This window comes from Neovison vison, chromosome X (genome assembly GCF_020171115.1).
Source record: "Neovison vison isolate M4711 chromosome X, ASM_NN_V1, whole genome shotgun sequence".
NCBI classification, from domain to species: domain Eukaryota; kingdom Metazoa; phylum Chordata; class Mammalia; order Carnivora; family Mustelidae; genus Neogale; species Neogale vison.
In genome coordinates this window covers 118,022,380-118,040,902 of record NC_058105.1, presented here as the reverse complement: position 1 = coordinate 118,040,902, position 18,523 = coordinate 118,022,380, and the positions used below count along the sequence as shown (strand labels likewise).

The 18,523-nt window shown below is 40.6% G+C and overlaps 2 protein-coding genes and 1 pseudogene across 3 annotated transcripts in view; 1 reads left to right on the top strand and 2 right to left on the bottom strand.

The window, feature by feature from the left end:
• NHS (NHS actin remodeling regulator) overlaps positions 1-18,523 on the top strand; it is a 332,643-nt gene that overhangs the window by 292,686 nt on the left and 21,434 nt on the right. The gene's annotated exons all lie outside the window — the stretch shown is intronic.
• Positions 7,662-8,463, bottom strand: LOC122897560 (protein FAM204A-like). Its single transcript, XM_044235814.1, is given in 1 exon segment — positions 7,662-8,463. A coding segment is annotated over 1 exon segment (714 nt). The 5' UTR covers positions 8,446-8,463; the 3' UTR covers positions 7,662-7,731.
• On the bottom strand, positions 10,011-17,087 carry LOC122897501 (annotated as a pseudogene).

The following is an 18,523-nucleotide window of genomic DNA, read 5'->3' as shown; positions in this document are numbered from 1 at the left end:
CAGGATTTCACAGGAGTTCTCCTGGGCACCTGCTGCTCGCCACCCACAGCAGGTTGGCTCGCACACCTGGCCCCTCCGCTCTCCCTACAGATATACCCCTTCCAATATGCCCTTGGCCGGAGCCCACCCAAAGCATGCCAAAGCCTGGCTGTGTGCAAGCAGCCCCGACAGGAGACAGGACGACTCCTGGCTGTGTGCAAGCAGCCCTGACAGGAGACAGGACGACTCCAAAGTGACTCCTGGGGAAAATAACTGCACATACCAATATGACTGCAGCCCCAGCAATGGGCTGGAGGCAGACATGATGTCTGACTGCAGGCCCCACCCACGAATGAAAGCTTCTCAGGGCATAACACAGGGAAAGTGCCCTGCAGATTGATGCTACCACAGCTCTGGGAAAAAGCCTGATCTAACTCAACTTAAGCCCAAGACTGGCCCACTTACAAGGTGGCCCCAGACTGGCCCACTAACAACATAGTAACCAAACCCTGCCTATAACAGGCAAAGAGAGCCATTAGAGACAAATGGACTGAAGGCAAATACAGCACAGCCACGACAGTAGGATACATGCAACACATATAGGAGATACCCCTGAAGTGCCAGGTTCTGGTGAACAGGGAATGTTGTGCTGCAGAGCACTACAGGACCTCTTACTCATAAGGTCACTACTTCCAAGAGGAGGACACATGGCTGATTTTCCTAACATGGAGAAAGAAACAAAGAGAGTTAGACAAAATGAGAAGACCCAGGAATATGTCCTGAATGAAAGAAAAGGGCAAAAGTGAAGCAAGAGGCAAAACGAAACAGAGATAAGTAATATGCCTGATAGAGTATTTTAAACTAATTGTCATAAAGATTCTCACTGGACTTGAGAAAGGAGTGGAGAACCTCAGTGAGACCCTCAAAAAAGAGATAGAAAACATAAAAAAGAACCAACCATAGATGAAGAACTTAATAACTGAAATTAAAAACACACTACATAGAATACATAGAATAAATGGTAGACTAGAGAAAGCAGAACAGATCAGTGACCTGGAGGATGAGTAATGGAAAGCAATCAAGCAGAACAGTAGAGAAAAAAAGAATAAAACATGAAAATAGATTAAGGGAACTCAGTGACACCATCAAGCCTAGTAATATTAACATTAGAGGGGGTCCCAGAAGGAGAAGAGAGAAAAGAGGGAGAAAATTTATTTGAAGAAATAATAGTTGAAAACTTCTCAAATCTAGGGAGGAAAACAGAAATCCAGGTCCAGGAGGCACAGAGAGCCTGCAACAAAATCAACCCAATTACCAAGACAGTAATTAAAATGGCAAAAAGTAGTGACAAAAAGAGAATTTTAAAAGCAGCAAGAGAAAAGAAAACAGTTACATTCAAGGGAAACCCCAAAAGGCTGTCAGCTGATTTTTCAGCAGAAGCTTTGTAGGCCAGTAGGGAGTGACATGGTAGATTCAAAGTGCTGAAAGAAAAAAACCCTGCAGCCAAAAATATTCTGTTCAGCAAGGCTATCATTCAGACTAAAAGGAGAGAGAGAGTTTCCCAAAGAGACCAAAATTAAAGGAAACCATGACCACTAAACCAGCACTATAAGAAATGTCAAAGGGGACTCTAGAGTGGAAACAAAAGACCCTAAGAGTAAAATAAGTAGGAATCACTAAAGTAGTAAAAATAAGTGTATCTATAAAAATCAGTCAAGGGACTCACAAAATAAAAAGACATAAAGTATGACACCATTTACCCAAAATGAGGTGGCAAATAAAGTAAAGAATGGGTTCAAACCTAGGTGATTATCAACTCAATATACAGTGCTATATGCAGAAGATGTTATATACAAACCTAATGGTAACCACAAACGAAAATCCAGTAATAGGTAAAAAATAAAGACAAAGGAATCCAAGAATATTACTAAAGAAAGCCAACAAACCATGCGTGAAAACAGCATGAAAGGAGCAGAGAAGAACTACAAAAACAACCATAAAACAAAGTAACAAAATTGCAATAAGCACACACCTGTCAATAATTACTTTGAATGTGAATAGACTAAATGCTCCAATCAAAAGATATAGGGCAACGGAATGGATAAAAAAGCAAGACCATCTATATGCTGCCTACAAGAGACTCATTTCAGACCTAAAACCATATGTAGATTGAAAGTGAAGTGATGGAAAAGCATTTATCATACAGATGGAAGTGAAAGGAAAGCCAGGGTAGCAATACTAATATCGGACAAAACAGACTTTAAAACAAAGACTGCAACAAGAGACAAAGAAGGACACTATAAATCATAAAGGGAACAATCCAACAAGAAGATAGTGTAAATATTTAGGCACCCAACATGGGAGCACCCAAATACATAAAGCAGCTAATAACAAACATAAAGGAAATAATTGATAGTAATACAATAATAGTAAGGGACTTTAACACCACACTTACAAAAATGGATAGGTCATCCAAACAAAATGAACAAGAAAACAGTGGCTTTGAATGACACCTTGGACCAAATGGATCTAGCAGACATATTCAGAACATTCCATCCTAAAACAGCAGAATACACATTCTTTTAAGTATACATGGAACCTTCTCCAGAATAGATAACATGTTAGGCCACATAACAAGTGTCAGCAAATTCAGAGACACTGAAGTCATACCATGCATCTTTCCTGACCACAATGCTATGAAACTAGAAACCAACTACAAGAAAAAATCTGCAAAGGACAGAAATACATGAAGGTTAAATAATAGGGTACTAACCAATGACTGGGTCAAACAAAAAGTCAAAGAGGAAATCAAAAAATACATGAAGACAAATGAAAATGAAAACACAACAGTACAAAATCTTTGGGATGCAGAAAAGCCTGTTCTAAAAGGGAAGTGTATAGCAATACAGGCCTACAGAAAGAAGCAAAAAAATCTCAAATTAACAACCTAACTTTATATCTAAAGGAGCTAGAAAAAGAACAAACAAAAACATTAGAATGGAAAGAAATAAAACAGAAACTAATAATAATAATAATAATAATAATAATTGTAACCAAGATCTGGTTCTTTGAAAAGATCAACAAAATTGATAAAACTTTAGCCATTCTCATAAAAAAAGTGGGTGGGCTCAAATAAACAAAATCAGAAATAAATAAGGGAGAAACAATAACACCACAGAAATACAAAGGACTAAAAGAGAGTATTATGAAAAAGTATACACCAACAAATTGGACAACCTAAAAGAAATGGATAAACTCCTAGAAGCATATAACCTTCCAAAACTAAATCAGGAAGAAATAGAAAATTGAACAGACTGATTACCAGCCATAAAATTGAGTGTGTAATAAAAAAATTCCCAACAAACCAAAGTCCAGCATCAGATGGCTTCACAGGTGAATTCTACCAAACATTTAAAGAAGAGTTAGTACCTATTCTTCTCAAACTATTCCAAAAAATAGAGGAAAAAAGGAAAGCTTCTAAATTTATTCTATGAGGCCAGTATTACTCTGATACCAAAACCAGATAAAGACACTACATAAAAAGAGAACTATAGGCCACTGTCTCTGATTAACATAGATGCCAAAATATTTAGCAAAATATTAAGAAATGGAATCCTACAATACATTAAAAAATCATTCAGCATCATTAAGTGGGATTTATTCTAGGATGCATGGATGGATCACTATTTATCAATCAATCAATATGATATTATCTCATCAACAAGAGAAAGGGAAAAAAACCTTACGATCATTTCAACAGATGCATAGAAAGCATCCAACAAACTACAACATCCATCCATGATAAAAAAAAAACTTAACAAAGTTGGTTTAGAGGGAACATACTTCAACATAATAAAGGCCATATATGAAAAACCCACAGCTAGCATCATATGCAATGGGAAAAAACAGAGCTATTCCTCTGTTACTCAGTATAGAGCTATAGTTACTCAATATAGTCCTAGCCACAGCTATCAGACCACAAAAATAAAAGGCATCCAGATTGGTAAGGAAGAAGTAAAACATGCACTCTTTACAGAGGACAAGATACTATATATGGAAAACGTGAAAGACTCCACCAAAAAACTACTAGAACTGATGAGTGAATTCAGTAAGGTATTAGATAGAAAATCAATATACAGAAATCCACTGCATTTCTATACACTGATAATGAAGTAGCAGAAAGAGAAATTAAGAAAACAGTCCCATTTACAATTGCACCAAAAATAATAAAATCCCCAGGAATAAGCTCAACTAAGCAGGTGAAAGAGCTGTGCTCTGGAAACTATAAAGCATTAATGAAAGACACTGATGATGACACAAATGAAAAGATATTCCATCCCTACGGACTGGAAGAACACACATTGTTAAAACACCTGTACTACCCAAAGCAATCTACAGATTTAATACAAATCCCTATCAATCTACCAAAATCATTTTTTCACAAAACTAGAACAAACAATCCTAAAATTTGTAGGGAACTGTAGAGGACTCTGAATAGTCAAAAACAATCCTGAAAAAGAACAGAACTGGAGGTATCACAATCGCAGATTTCAAGATATATGATAAAACTATAGGAATCAAAATGGCATGGTACTGGCAAAAAAAAGACACACAGATCAACAGAACAGAACAGAGAGCCCAGAAATAAACCCACAATTATACAGCTGATTAATCTTCAAAGAAAGAGGCAAGATTATGCAATGGGAAAAAGTCTCTTCAACAAATAGTGCTGGGAAACTGGACAGCTACATGTAAAAGAATGAAAGTGGGCCATTTTCTTAAACCATACACAAAAATAAACTCAAAGGGATTAAGGACCTAAATATGAGAACTGAAACCATAAATATCGTAGAAGAGAGGGCAGGCAGTAATTTCTCTGACACCAGTTGTAGGAACATTTTTCTAGATTTGTCTCCTGAGGCAAGGGAAACAAAGGAAAAATAAACTATTGGGACTACCTCAAAATAAAAAGCTTCTGCACAGCAAAGGAAACAATCAACAAAACTAAAAGAACCTACTGAAGATATTTGTAAATGACATATCCAGTAAAGGGCTAGTATCCAAAATATATAAAGAACTTACATAACTCAAAAACAAAAAATAATCCAATTAAAAATGAGCAGCAGACATGAACATTTCTGCAAAGCAGACATATTGATGGCCAACACAGGAAAAGATATGCAACATCACTAAGCATCAGGAAAATGGAAATTAAAAAACCACAATTACCTTATACCTGTCAGAGAGGCTTAAAATAAAAGACAAGAAATGACAAGTGTTGGCGAGGATGTGGAGAAAAAGGAACCCTCGTGCACTGTTGGGAATGCAAACTGGTGCTGTCACTGTGAAAAACACTACAGAAGTTCCTCTAAAAATTAAATTAGAATTGCCATATAATCCAGTAATTCCACTACTGGGTATTTACCCAAAGAATACAAAAATACTAATTCGAAAAAATATATGTACCCCTTTGTTTACGGCAGCATTATGTACAATAGCCAAATTATGGGAGCAGCCAATCATCCATCAATAGACAAATGAATAAAGAAGAGGTAGTAGGTATACATTACTCAGCCATAAAAAAGAAGGACATCTTGCCATTTGCAACAACATGGATAGACCTACAGGGTATAATGTCAAGTAAATCAGTCAGAGAAAAACAAATACCATATGATATCACTCATATGCAGAATTTAAGAAATAAAACAAATGAACAAAGAAAAAAGAGAAAAGCCAAAAAACAGACTCTTAACTATAGAGAACAAGCTGACGGTTCTCAGAAGGGAGGGGACCAGGGGTGAAAGTGGTGAAGGGGATGAAAGAGTGCCCTTCGCATGATGAGTAGCACTGAGTCGTTATGGAATTGTTGAATCACTATATTGTACACCTGAAACTAATATAACATTGTATGTTAACTATACTGGAATTAAAATAAATTTAAAATTAAATTAAAAAAAATTAAAAACAGCATGATAGTAGAAAAATAAACAAGATCCATCTATATGGAATATTACACAGCCACAAAAAAGATGGCATCATGCCACTTGAGACCATATGGACGGACCTACAGGATATTATGCTAAGTGAAATAAGACTAAGACACATACCATATGATTCCACTCATAAGTGGAACCTAAAAAAACCCTCAAATAAATGAATTAACAAAAAGCAGAATCAGACCTATAAATACAGAGAACAAAATGAAGGTTGCCAGAGGGGAGGGTTGTTGGGGGGGTTGGGCAAAATGGGTGACAAAGAGAGGAAGATAGAGGCTCCCAGTAATGGAATGAGTAAGTCATAGGAATAAAAGGGACAGCCTAAGGAACACAGTCAATGATACCATAAGAGCAATATAATATGATGGTAGCTACACTTGTGGTGAACACAGCATAATGTATAGACTTGTCAAGTCACTATGTTGTACACCTGAATATAACATCGCATCGACTATACTCAAATAAAAAATGTAAACATGAAGTTAAATTTTTTTTTAAAAAGAGGTAAAGCCCAAAAGAGTGTCTATTGTACGCTACCCTTCATGTTAGAAAAAAGGATACAGAAGAAAATATACAGGTATCCATTTATTTGTGTAAAAGAAATAGTCTTTAAAAAAAGAGTCAATTTTGCTATAACACAATATATTCATCCCTAAAAATCTCCACATTATGCAAAATTCCACAAGAAAAACCAGAAGGTTTATGGGGGAACATGGGGTACAACACTCAGTAAACCTCAGACACACACACACACACACACACACACAGATAGGAACCTAATTTTTAAAAAAGCAGCAACACAATTTTACAACATTAAGTAGTTAAGAAATATACAATAAACATGTCACTTAACCTAGAAAAAGCCTTAAAGTTTGCTTGTGGAATGGCGATCAGGACGGCTGGTGCAAAGGGGTAGAAGAAGGCTGTAGCCCCAGGTATGGATGGGCGTGGCTTCTAAGACACTGGTGAACCAGGGGGACTCAGAGAAGTCTATAGTATGTGCATTTTACCTTATTCTTACCCAGCTCAGGTCAGCTGGGTATACTTTCTGGGTTCACCTAGAATTTCTCCTGCATGAAACTCTCCATAAACAAACACGAAATACACATGAAACTCCAACTGTTTTCTAAGATATATCAATCATGGTGGCACAAACCTGCTTTTTCAGAACAAGCATTACTGCAAAACCATACAAGAAAGACAAATCGGAAAGTAATGAGATTGATTTACCAATAGGCGGTAAGTGGGAACAGACTAGCAAGAATGGGGAATGGGAAGGAGGTGGTAGAGTCAAGGGGGTGACACTTCTCTGAGTATATTTTTGGGGTAGGTCTAACTCTTAGAACCCAGGTAATGTTTTACATACTAGGCGCCCCCACCCCCCAATAAATAAATAAATAAATAAATATGAATCAGAATGTGAGGAGAACCCCAAATGGAAAGCAAACAGCAACAAATAAACCTAACTATATTTCAAATGAATATCATAATCACACTGAAGAAGGTGGGAAAGGAAATAGGTAAACCTAAGTAACTCTGGAAAGAATTGCTTTTGTTTTGTTTTATTTTTTTGTTTTTAGAAAGACTTGAAAAGATTTGATAATCAACTCCCAAATTTTATGCTTATTTTTCCAATTTCTACCAGTTTCCCAACATATTTAACATAAGCAGGAAAATCTTTTCAGTAAATTGAGCAGTTGAAGACTCAAGCATAAACCCAAGTCAAGACTCAAACGTCTTGAGGAATTGTGGCAAGCTACATATATCCCATGTTGCTCTTGGTTTTCCATCTCTTCTTTGCTTCAAACCCCCATGCAAGTTTCTTCTTTTTTCGGGCAACCTGTGAATTTTCAGCATCCTTTTTGTCTTTTACAAAGTTGTGGCAGGCAACCGCCTTAGCGATTTTTACACCAAGCTCTCGAGTAGCTAGCTGGTTGCTGAGTTCCTCAGCCTTCTCGATGTTCCACTCTTCCACAGCCTGGTCTATGCTCTTTTCAAGGCCTGACTTGTCAACTTTTTTCTTTTTAACAGGGGGTTCAAACCTATCATTGATTCCAAAATACTGAGTAAGCTCCTTCTACTGGGTTTCACTTGAGGTCTGTTCACTATGAGTCTCTTCCTCATTCTTCAATTTACCTTTCCTGGAGTGTTTCCTTTTCTTCCTTCTGAATCCTGAAGTTGAGGTTTTCTGTTCAGCATGTTTTTTATGCAATTCTTGAAATTTATGCCACATATTTAAGGGAATTCCAGAGGGGCACTCTTTGTATGCATTTACATTTGCCTCTGCCCCAGGTTTTGGTCCACCAGTTTGGCAATTTGAGATCTCTGTTTTTGTAATGGCCCCATCTTCTTTATCTTCCTGCAAGTTAAGTCCAGAGTTCTCTAATGGGGCTTCATCTTCAGAATTCAACTCAACATCACTTTCATTTAGGCCAGGAGGTAGCAGCCCACTCCACATCTTTTCTTCCATCAGGAGTCGGCCGCTGGGCCGCCATGTTTTGTTTCATTTTAACCAAGAATATTTACTGATGGATTGATGAATATAATTTTAAATAGAATAAGAAGGCACAACCATGAATTCAAACCATATTCAAACACCAAAAGAGAGAAAAGCCATAAACTTAGGAACTTAAAATATTCAAGTCAAAGAGCCTCTGAGGTACTGAATAGATAAGCACCAGACAATTCTTCCCTTTTGTACGATTCCTGCATTACATCACTTGATCACAAAGCCAGAATGATACTTCTGTAGAATTTCTCATTCGTTTATACCTCAGCCATCCCACCTGACTGCTCCTCTGTTCCTCATTCCTCTCCCTTTCCTTTGCAGTGATATTCTTCAGCCATTCCCTTCGTTAAGGAATTGTGTGCACATCTTCCTTCCAAAGCAAGGAAGCAAGAAAGCAAGTGATGAGTCAGGGGAAGTGAGCCATGGGCAGATATATGCATGAACAGATTTGGACATTAGGATGGCGACTGCGTGATTCAATGAGGTCTTTAAGCTGACTTGGGCAAATAAGCTGCTCTGGCTTGCAGAAAGGTCTATAATGCCACATCGTAAATTGTGCTACCAATGCCAGATCCCATGTTTCTAAGAGGTTAACAGTAATCTACACAAGGAGATACGTAGTCAATGTAACCAGGCAGCTAATGGGACAGTACAGTCAATGCTTTGGACCTCCTAGTGTAATCATTTGGCAACTGCAAAAACCTTCAGGATCCTGAGGACAATCTTTAAATCTCTTGGACAGATAAATTAGGCATAAACCATGTGGCAGAGATGGGAATACAGGAGGCATTTAGGGTGCCCTAGCTCCTTGTTCAGAAACCCATGAGAAGACCCCCCAAGCATACTGTCAGAGAAGCCACTCTGGTGGTTGACCGTGCCTCAAGCTGAGCAAACCTGCAGGCATGTGGCTATTTTCTGAAGAGGAAGAGTAGCCATATGGGTACTCTGTGTGGGGAGAATCAGAGGCCAGACGTTGAGGGACCTGGGAAAACCACCGAGAAGTTTGGCTTGACACCTTTCACCTTTTAAGATGAGTATCTCCATCCAGCAGTCCTTTGATGACAGAGCAGACTGCAGGAGACCAAGAGATGGTCATATTCTCTGACAGAAATGCTGATTCCCCAAAAGTTCCTGGGGATATAACATCCCAGAGGCTTATTTATGAGCAAAAGTAGATGAAAACTACCAGACCATAGAACAATCTTGCCAAGTTAGATATGTATTTAACAGGCACAGCTTGGGGTGCCAGGTAAAAAAAAAAAAAAAAGAGGAAACTCAGGCATAATAAAAAGCAGGGAGACTGAAAGATCAAATGAATGGTATGCCGGGTGACAGAGAAGCAAAGGACATATGGAAGAGTTCATAGGAGGATGCTGAAACCGAGCTGAGGGGAAGGCAGCATGGCTGTAGTCTACACCCAGGGAAAGCTAGCTTGGCCGGTTGGCGAGAGTCGTTCACTCCATCCCTCCCTTTCTCAGACAGGATGGACAGACAGCATTCAGCAGCATAACTGGGGGAGATGATCTCTGCAAATGGGGAACAGCTGAATGGATACCGAAGAGAAATAGGCTGGATGTGCCATTCTGTCACGTCCTGTTTGCCCCAGAGGCAGGTTTGTGTTAACAGAGCACACGTGGGACTGTCGTGCAACAGTGGTGTCTTGGCAGAAAGGGGCTGATGGGGTGGAGGTGGGGCTGGGAGGAGGACTCTCAAGTTCCAGTTTTTAAATACTAGAGAACGAGGAACTTTTTAGTCAAGAAACTGGATGCTGACTTTCTGTTCTATGCCCACTTTCTCCAAAACCCTAACAAACTTTGCAAGCAATACGGCACCATCCCCATCCTGATCAGCCTCCTGGATGGTCCTGTGATGTTGCTCAGTTGCTGCTCTGGGAAATTCGCTCCAGCCATCATGCACAGCCTCTGGACAGCTCATTGTGGGAAATCCTGTCATCTTTATCCAAATCATATAGCCAAAAAGCAAAGTATAGTTCGTTGCTTCAGAGTTGAGTGGTTCTGGTCCACTCTCATCTTTGCTCTGAGCACTATATTAAGTGGGTTGGAAATGAGCCAGTTTTTATGAATCAGTGGAAGTTTACCTGGTCTCTTCCATCTGGAAAGAAGGCACTAATGAGCCATCTCCCCATGGGCTGATGACAAGTTCTGGCATCAACTGGAAATCTTCCCAGCTGAGGGCCCCTTTCTCACCTTTGTCCGGGCTGGTGAACTGGCTGTAGAGGCAGGTGATCTGACTGTGGGAAAGGCTGGTCTCCTTGACATCCTCTAGTTCTTTATTCTACAGTAACCTGGAGGCCTGAGGCTCCAACCCCAAGCTCCCCTAGGAGCAGCTGTACCTGAAGCAACAAGTGGAAGGCTAAAGACAAAAGGAACTGTAGACAAATACTGTACTCTCGTTGGAAAATTTATTCTTCACAAGAGAATGAACTAAAAATTCCGAAACTACTTTATGTGCAGGATAGGACTGAGCAAATATGTTGTAGATAATGACAATGAGTTTGTTACTGCTAGAGAGAGGAGTTACAAATGAGGAATGGGGAAAGTCTAGAATGAATCCTTTGGTATTGGATTACATCTAAAATATCAGTATAAATTCATACATATTTTCTCAAACACACAGATATACACATGTATCTGCAGATGGATAGGCATAAAATAAACATATGTCTATGTGCATGTATGAGTATACGAACATATTTCTTAGCTCTGTCATCTGAGAGGGCCTTAGAAACAATGATACTTTGGTAACCCTGAATACATCTACTGCCCACATCATCTTTCTTTCTTTCTTTTTTAAGATTTTATGTATTTATTTGACAGAGAGTGAGAGAGCACAAACAGGAAGAGTGGCAGGCAGAAGGAGAGGGAGAAGCAGGCTCCCTGCTGAGCAGGGAACCTGATGCAGGGCTCAATCCCGGGACCCTGGGATCATGACCTGAGCCAAAGGCAGGCACTTAACCGACTGAGCCACCCAGGCGTCCTGCTTACATCTTTCTAAATGCCATTCCCTAAAAAGATAAACCAGGGATCCTTGGAGAAATTTATTCAAGGACTGGGCCAGGGAAAATGTAAGATAGGCCTAGAATATCTTAAGATGCTCAAAAGCAAGAAAGGGCTCAAAAAATAATAGGATGCATGTCGAAAGGGCACAGAAGCCAACCTGAACGAGTTCCCAATAGCTAAATCTGGGACACTTTGAGCAATAAAATAAAGATAGTAATGGATTATAACTCAGAAAATAAAGATCTGAGTCTATACTGCTATAAGGAAATTGGGATAAATAAATACATGTATGGGGGGGTAGTTCTTCCTTACAGAAGAGTTCTTATGAATAAGTGTAGAAGTATTGATACAAATTTTAAAAATCACCATTAGCCAAATATGATAGTAATAATTTTTATGGGCAATAATCATTGATGAATACTAAAATTAGTTGGGTGAAATTATGTTGAGAAATAGGATGTGTGCATTGTCTCAGAGTTTCTCCCCACAAGATACTTGTTGATTACAAACAGAAAATAGTAATTTTAGCTGCAGAAGCTGACAGCCACCATCTTAGCCAAGTGATCAAAATTAACATCAGTAGCAATAGGGCACAGCTGTATATGACCCTCCTGATACAATGCAATGAGATGACACTTCCGTGGGATTCTTGACAAAAATGTTTGACCTCAATTTAACCATAAGAAAAATGTCAGACATTCTTAATTAAGGAACATTCTAGAAAATAATCAGCAAGCACTCTCCAAAAGTGTCAAGGTCATTAAAGCAATGATTGAGGAATTACCACAAACTGAAGGACACTAAGGAGATTTGACAACTAAGTGCAATGTGGGATCCTGGATTGGATCCTGGACCAGAAGAAGAACATTAGTGGGAAAACTGGTAAATGCCAAGTAAAGCTAATAAATTGGTAAATAGTATTTATCAATGTTAATTTTCTGCTTTCAATAAATATACTGCAGTTATGTAAAATGTTGACATTAGGAAAAGCTGGACAGAGTATATGGGAATCTTCTCTACTACTTTTGCAACTTCTGTGTAAATATTCATTATTTCAAAATACAAAGTTAAAACACACACACACACACACACACACACACCATAAATATTCCACAGTTCCTGAGTTGGGACTTGTACCCCAGTGCCTATGATAGATATATGGCTTCTGGAGAAAGTAAGTTCAACCAGGACAAGCTTAGTCCATCATTTCTTTTCTTTAAATAGCAAAATTCAGAAGACCACAGAGAATCTAATCTAAGATAATTAGAGATTGCTATGGTATGTGGCACTTTAACCCCTAGGGCCCCCTCATGGCACAGATTCCCAGCTGAGGGTGAGCTGCCACGACGGACGGCACAGAGGGTGCAGCCGGTCGTAGCAGCTCCCCCTCATCCTCTGCTGAATGGGCTGTCCAGCTGATCTGTTCTCATCAGTAAGTTACGTTGGTATGGGCCACGAATACTCAAGACATACCTGCTCTTCCCCTGTGCAAGTCTAAGGCAGGCATTCCTGTTAGATCACAGCCAACCTTTCCCACACGGTCCAGAGAGCCACTACTGATCAGAGTCAGCACTTGAGCTGAAACATCTCCTATCGCTGCTTCCAGCTTGCAGTCAGGTCCATGGGGACCCTTGGAGTCTAAGTCCCTGCTTAGATTCTGAGGTTTAGATGGAAAGGCATGGAAATCACCCTTCCTCAAATGTGGTAAGATGCGCCAGCAATTTCACCAAGCGTCCCTCTCCAGCTTTTGTCAGTGGTCCGGGGCCAGAATATCTAACAGTCTCTGTGGCAGCGGACGGAGAAGCTTGACATGAGATGCGGCGCTGTGGCAAAGGTTGATCAGGTTCCCGAGGAACACCGAAGCCTAAATCCTGACCTTCAGGACTGACAGTTAATTCATTCCACCATATGGTGATAACAGTTATCCTCTGTGTCAGGCTTCATAAAATTAGCCTGGGAAGAATATCAGGGATTCTTTGTCATTTCATAGCCTGATAGTAGTTTTCTAACTTATCACACTATGCATCCAGGGATTTTAAAGTAAAAGTCTGTCAAATCATACTTTTCTTCTTACCAAGGAGGTGCATCTGAAAGACGGGACATTCCAACGGCCTTACTGGGAAGTAAATGAAGGCAATCACTCAAACGAAGACCCAGACCCCCTTGGTTTTAGTCCAGAGCTATAAACAATGACCACGTTCACTCTTCCATTTTCTATCAAGAAGAAAATGGGTCTTTTTTTAAAGATTTTTATTTATTTGATAGACAGAGAGAGATCACAAGTAGGCAGAGAGAGAGGCAGAGAGAGAGGGGGAAGCAGGCTCCCCGCTGAGCAGAGAGCCCGATGTGGGACTCGATCCCAGGACCCTGAGATCATGACCCGAGCCGAAGGCAGAGGCTTAAACCACTGAGCCACCCAGGCACCCCAAGAAGAAAATGGGTCTTATGGGAAAGCAGCTTCTGAGAACAACGAAACTGTCTTACAGAAGAATGACAAGACTAGGAGTGGAGTTCTGAGCCAAGAGAGGGCTTAAAGACTAGAGTTGGCAGGAGGGGCATTTCAGGTATTTGACCTGCCCTGGGATAAAGACCTTCTCACTGCCTCACTCTCTCTCCCATCCCCGGTTCTATCTCCTCTCATCCAGCCTCTCCCCTCCTTCTTTCTCCATGAGTCCTCACTGGAGATTTCTGATAATTCTATTGGTTTAGAAGACCGAGACTGAGAAATGCTGACCAAGCCCTTCCTTTGTTGTAAAAGAATTATACATACCCCAGTGTCCTAGACAGGTCGTGTTTTGGTTTTATAAAATATCTTCATAGTTTTGCAAGCGCTCTCAGAAATATTCTGTTGTTTTATGGCCCATCTCAAAATGGTTCTATCCATCCAATTAAGTCTCTCTTGCTTCAGTCTAAGTGCTTTCCTTTATCTCATCCAGTTTGCTCCTTTAAATCAATTACCAAAAATTCTAACATAGGTATGAGAATCTTTGACATAAAAATTCTCCCCTAATCCTGAAACCTTCAATTCCTTCATTCTGCCTAAAGAAGTAGTTCAAATCCTTAGCCCAACTCTCGAGCCTCTATATGATCTTGTCCTAACATACCTTTCCAGATGGACTGCCCACAAATCCGTTGCACAGACCTAGACCTCAGCCTAACCAAACTACATGTGCTTCTTGAGAAAATATCCTGCACTCTCAAAACAATATCTCCACTTGGAATGCCCTCTCTCCCACTGTGGCCTCTTATTTATTCATTTTGAAGAAAATTAACTGACACAAAAATGAGAGACATAATTTCTGCCATATAGAGTACATGGGATAGTAGAGAAAATTGTATGTTATTAAGTATAAGATTTTAGCACCTAACTGGTATGTGGTGTTAGAATAGGGCTGGATGTTAGGATTAAACTTCATGGTAAAGGGAGCATCTGAAAAGGCCTTGAAGGATGGGGTAGAATTTCCATGTGTAAACTGGGAGGAAAGGGATTATAAGATGAGGAAACCATGAGAGCAAGCTTACACAGGCAGGAAAAAATGAAGTGCATATACATAAATTCAAATATTTTGGTTTGGCTGCAGTGCTCCAGTAGACCGGATCTTGAAGGACCTTGAATATCAGACTAAAACGTCTGAATCTGTTACACAGATACGGGAAATTAGAAGAGTTCTGAGCACAGAAATAACATGGTCAGAAAGAGCAGTGCTTTATGAAGATACCACGCCATGTGTGTATAGGGTTAACTTCCTCAATTTCTAGAGGTTTCTTCTTGGTATAGTAGGGTTGGAAGAGCCTGGCATTAGTTTCAAATGTAAGACTACAGGAGTGGTGAGGCCTGCCACATGCTCCATTTAACTCAGCTGTCAGCTCTCACAGACTGGCTGTAAGTAACTTGTGACTTTACTCGTAGCTGCTGTTCTGATATGGGACTATCCTTGGGACAAGTCAGCACAGCACCTACGACATGCAACTATACAGCTACTGACCCCAGCAGATACTTCTCCCCCTCTATACCCATTTTCGAGAATCACCAGAAGCAGTTTGCTTTTGAGACGCCATCAGTTCTCCTGTTCCCCGCCATAAGATGCAGGCATCATTATGACCTTGACATCCCACGGACCATCACACCGGTTCCTGTTTCCCTCAGGAGGTGAGGAAGCATAGGTAGCAAGTACTTTAGATGCCTGAGACACAAGCAAGCCAGGGGTGAAAGCCTGGTACCACACACTTCAGCAGTCAGGGTCCAGCCAGGAACACAGACTGGTCCACAGCAGTTATGTTAACAGACAGAACTCAGTACCGGGAAGGTACTGCAAAACGGACGTAGCAAACGGGAAACAGAGGCAACAGAGACACTAAGTGCAGAAAGGAGCTGACACACCTAGGACAGAACCGAACAGGGAGCAGCTGGTGAGAGAGAAATGTTATTTTCAGAGTCGCGGCAGAGTGCGGAAGAATAGATGTGCAGCTGACAGACGACAGCCGAACAGGCAGCACAATAGCTAATGACAGCCTTAGCCCACGAGCCCCGTTAATATCAAATACTGTGAGAAATAAAGAAAATTCCTTACTGCAGAGTTTAGTTTTGGAATTCTTTCTTTTGAAAACATGGGCCTGGCTGTGGAACAGTGAATAAAATTATTGCTTTGTACACATCATTCTGGAATATGCTCAGGTTCACGTTTTCTTGCACACCTGAGACACTCCGCTGCTCTAAGTAAAAGCAGACAATGGACTAGCACTCACAATAAGACAGAATGAATTACTGACACACACAACAACTTGGATGGATCTCAGAGGCATTATGCTGAGTGAAAGAAGCCAGTATCAAAAGGTATGATTCCATTTATATGACACTTTCAAAAAGACAAAACCATAGTGATGGACAACAGGTTCTTGGTTGCCAGGGGCTAAGCGGGGGGGGAGGGGATGACTCTAAAGGGATAGCACAGGGGACCTTTTTGAGGTAATGGAAATGTTCTGAATCCTAATAGTGGGAGGGTTACATGAGTCTAGGCGTGTGATAACACTCATAGAGCTATACTAAAAAAAGAGTCAATTAAAAAGGGGGGAAAAGGTAAAAAATAAAGGTGGAACATGCATGGCTTGTGCACAGGAAGGTTTTATCTTATTTTTTTAAAACTTTGCTGTGGTAAGGTTAAGTAGGACCCTACTGAGCTCTTGCCACAACTGGCGTGAGTTCCAAGGGAAAAGTGTCCCTTGGAGTGAGGCCAAATGTATGACATGTCTTCAGTTACTGCACACCTTGGAGCCTCCAGCTGAGGGCAAGGCAGGTGGGCGAGGGAGGAACTCTCCCCGCACCGATGGGCCATTGTGGGACTCACGCTGCCTGCTCCTGTGATTTAGGTGAGGGTATTTGTGCCATCTGCAGCAGTTCAAAGCTTCCTTCTTCCCTCCACTTCAAAGCCTGGCCTGCCTTTTTCCCACTCATGTCTTTTATTTGGTGCTAGCAACCTTTGAGGACTGATACTGAATGGCCCTTGGCAGTGACCCCACTAATTGGCAAAGCTGGCCACAGGGGATGAATAAGACACTCACTGGCATCAACATCACACTGATCATGGTCCAGTGGGCCTTGTTTTGTGTTCTCCTTGACAGTCCAGAGCAATTCCTGTGAATAAATGACTGAGCAGCAGCAGGAAGTGGTCTCCCTCCTGGTCTCCCTGGAGCCCTCTTTTCCATTCACATGGGGACTACCGTCCACACAGGCTTCAAAGCAGAATTCTGTTATGCTCAGCACATTTAAATCACTTCATTAATAGAACACCATTAAACAAAGTGTTCCTGAACTTTAAAATACATAAAATCATTTTGCATTCCATCACCCAAAGAATTTTCCTTTGGTTCCAGCTGAGATCAAACGGAGAGAGAGATTCTTGGCGGCTACATGCTGTCTTTCACAAAGACTCTCTCGCGGTGGAAACTGCGCCATTGCCACTGCATTCAAGTTCTGCTCACTAGGGGCCGATCTCATACCCAAGACATTATCAGACCATCAAGAGGGTGGGATTCACTTTTGAGTGAATGAGCACATACTCTTTTATGTTTGGCTTCTTTCACTCCACATACTTTTTTGAGGTCAATGTTGCATGTATCAATACTGTGTTCTTTTTTATGACTGGGTAGTACTGTGTTATATGAATATGGTAGTCCCCAATTTGTTTATCCATTCTCTTGTTGATAGATAATGGAGGTGTTTCTAGTTGTGAGGACTTGGGGGGGGGTCTTTTACAAGTTAAGTTGCTATGAATATTTTTGTGCAAGGCTTTTTGTGGACATACTCATTCTTCTTACCTCCATATACCTGAGAGGTAATTAGAGGGCAGACATATGCTTAGGTTTGTTAGATACTGCCAGTCTCTGAAGTGGCTAGACCATTTTACATGCACCCCATCAATTTATGAGAGTTCTAGTTGCTCTTCCTCTGCGCCAGCACTTGTTATTATTGACCTTTTTAAGTTTAGCCCCTCCAGTACACAGCAGTATGTGACTGGGGTTTTCATTTGAATTCTCCCAATGAGAAATGATGTTGAGGGCTTTTGCATATGCTTATTGGCCTTTTGTATATTTCCTTTAGCCAAGTGCTTCTCAGGAGAATTGAGGAAGTGGTGGTGGCAATATCTGGCAGGGAAGAGAAATAAAGGTATGATTTGGAAAAACAGACTTATCAATGATAAGGCCACTTTTCCCAGTTCTGAGTATTTCTGCATTTTGGTGTTTTAAATAGACAGTAATATATAAAGTGGTTAAAAGAAGAACTCAGTTGGCACTTGTTCCTGAATATCTCCCTCCCGGCCTATAACCACTATCCACAATTCTGCCTCAGAGATGTGTCCCTTTGGGCTTCTCACTAGGAGTTCTCAGCACATTAACGTGAATGCATCTGTGGGCTTCTGTCAAGCCTCACAGCTGGCTGGGGGTGCAGTGGGAAGGGTTTGGGCACTTGGGGGTGCTGCGTTCAGGCCCTCTGGGGAAAACGTGAAGGCCCTGGCTTTCCT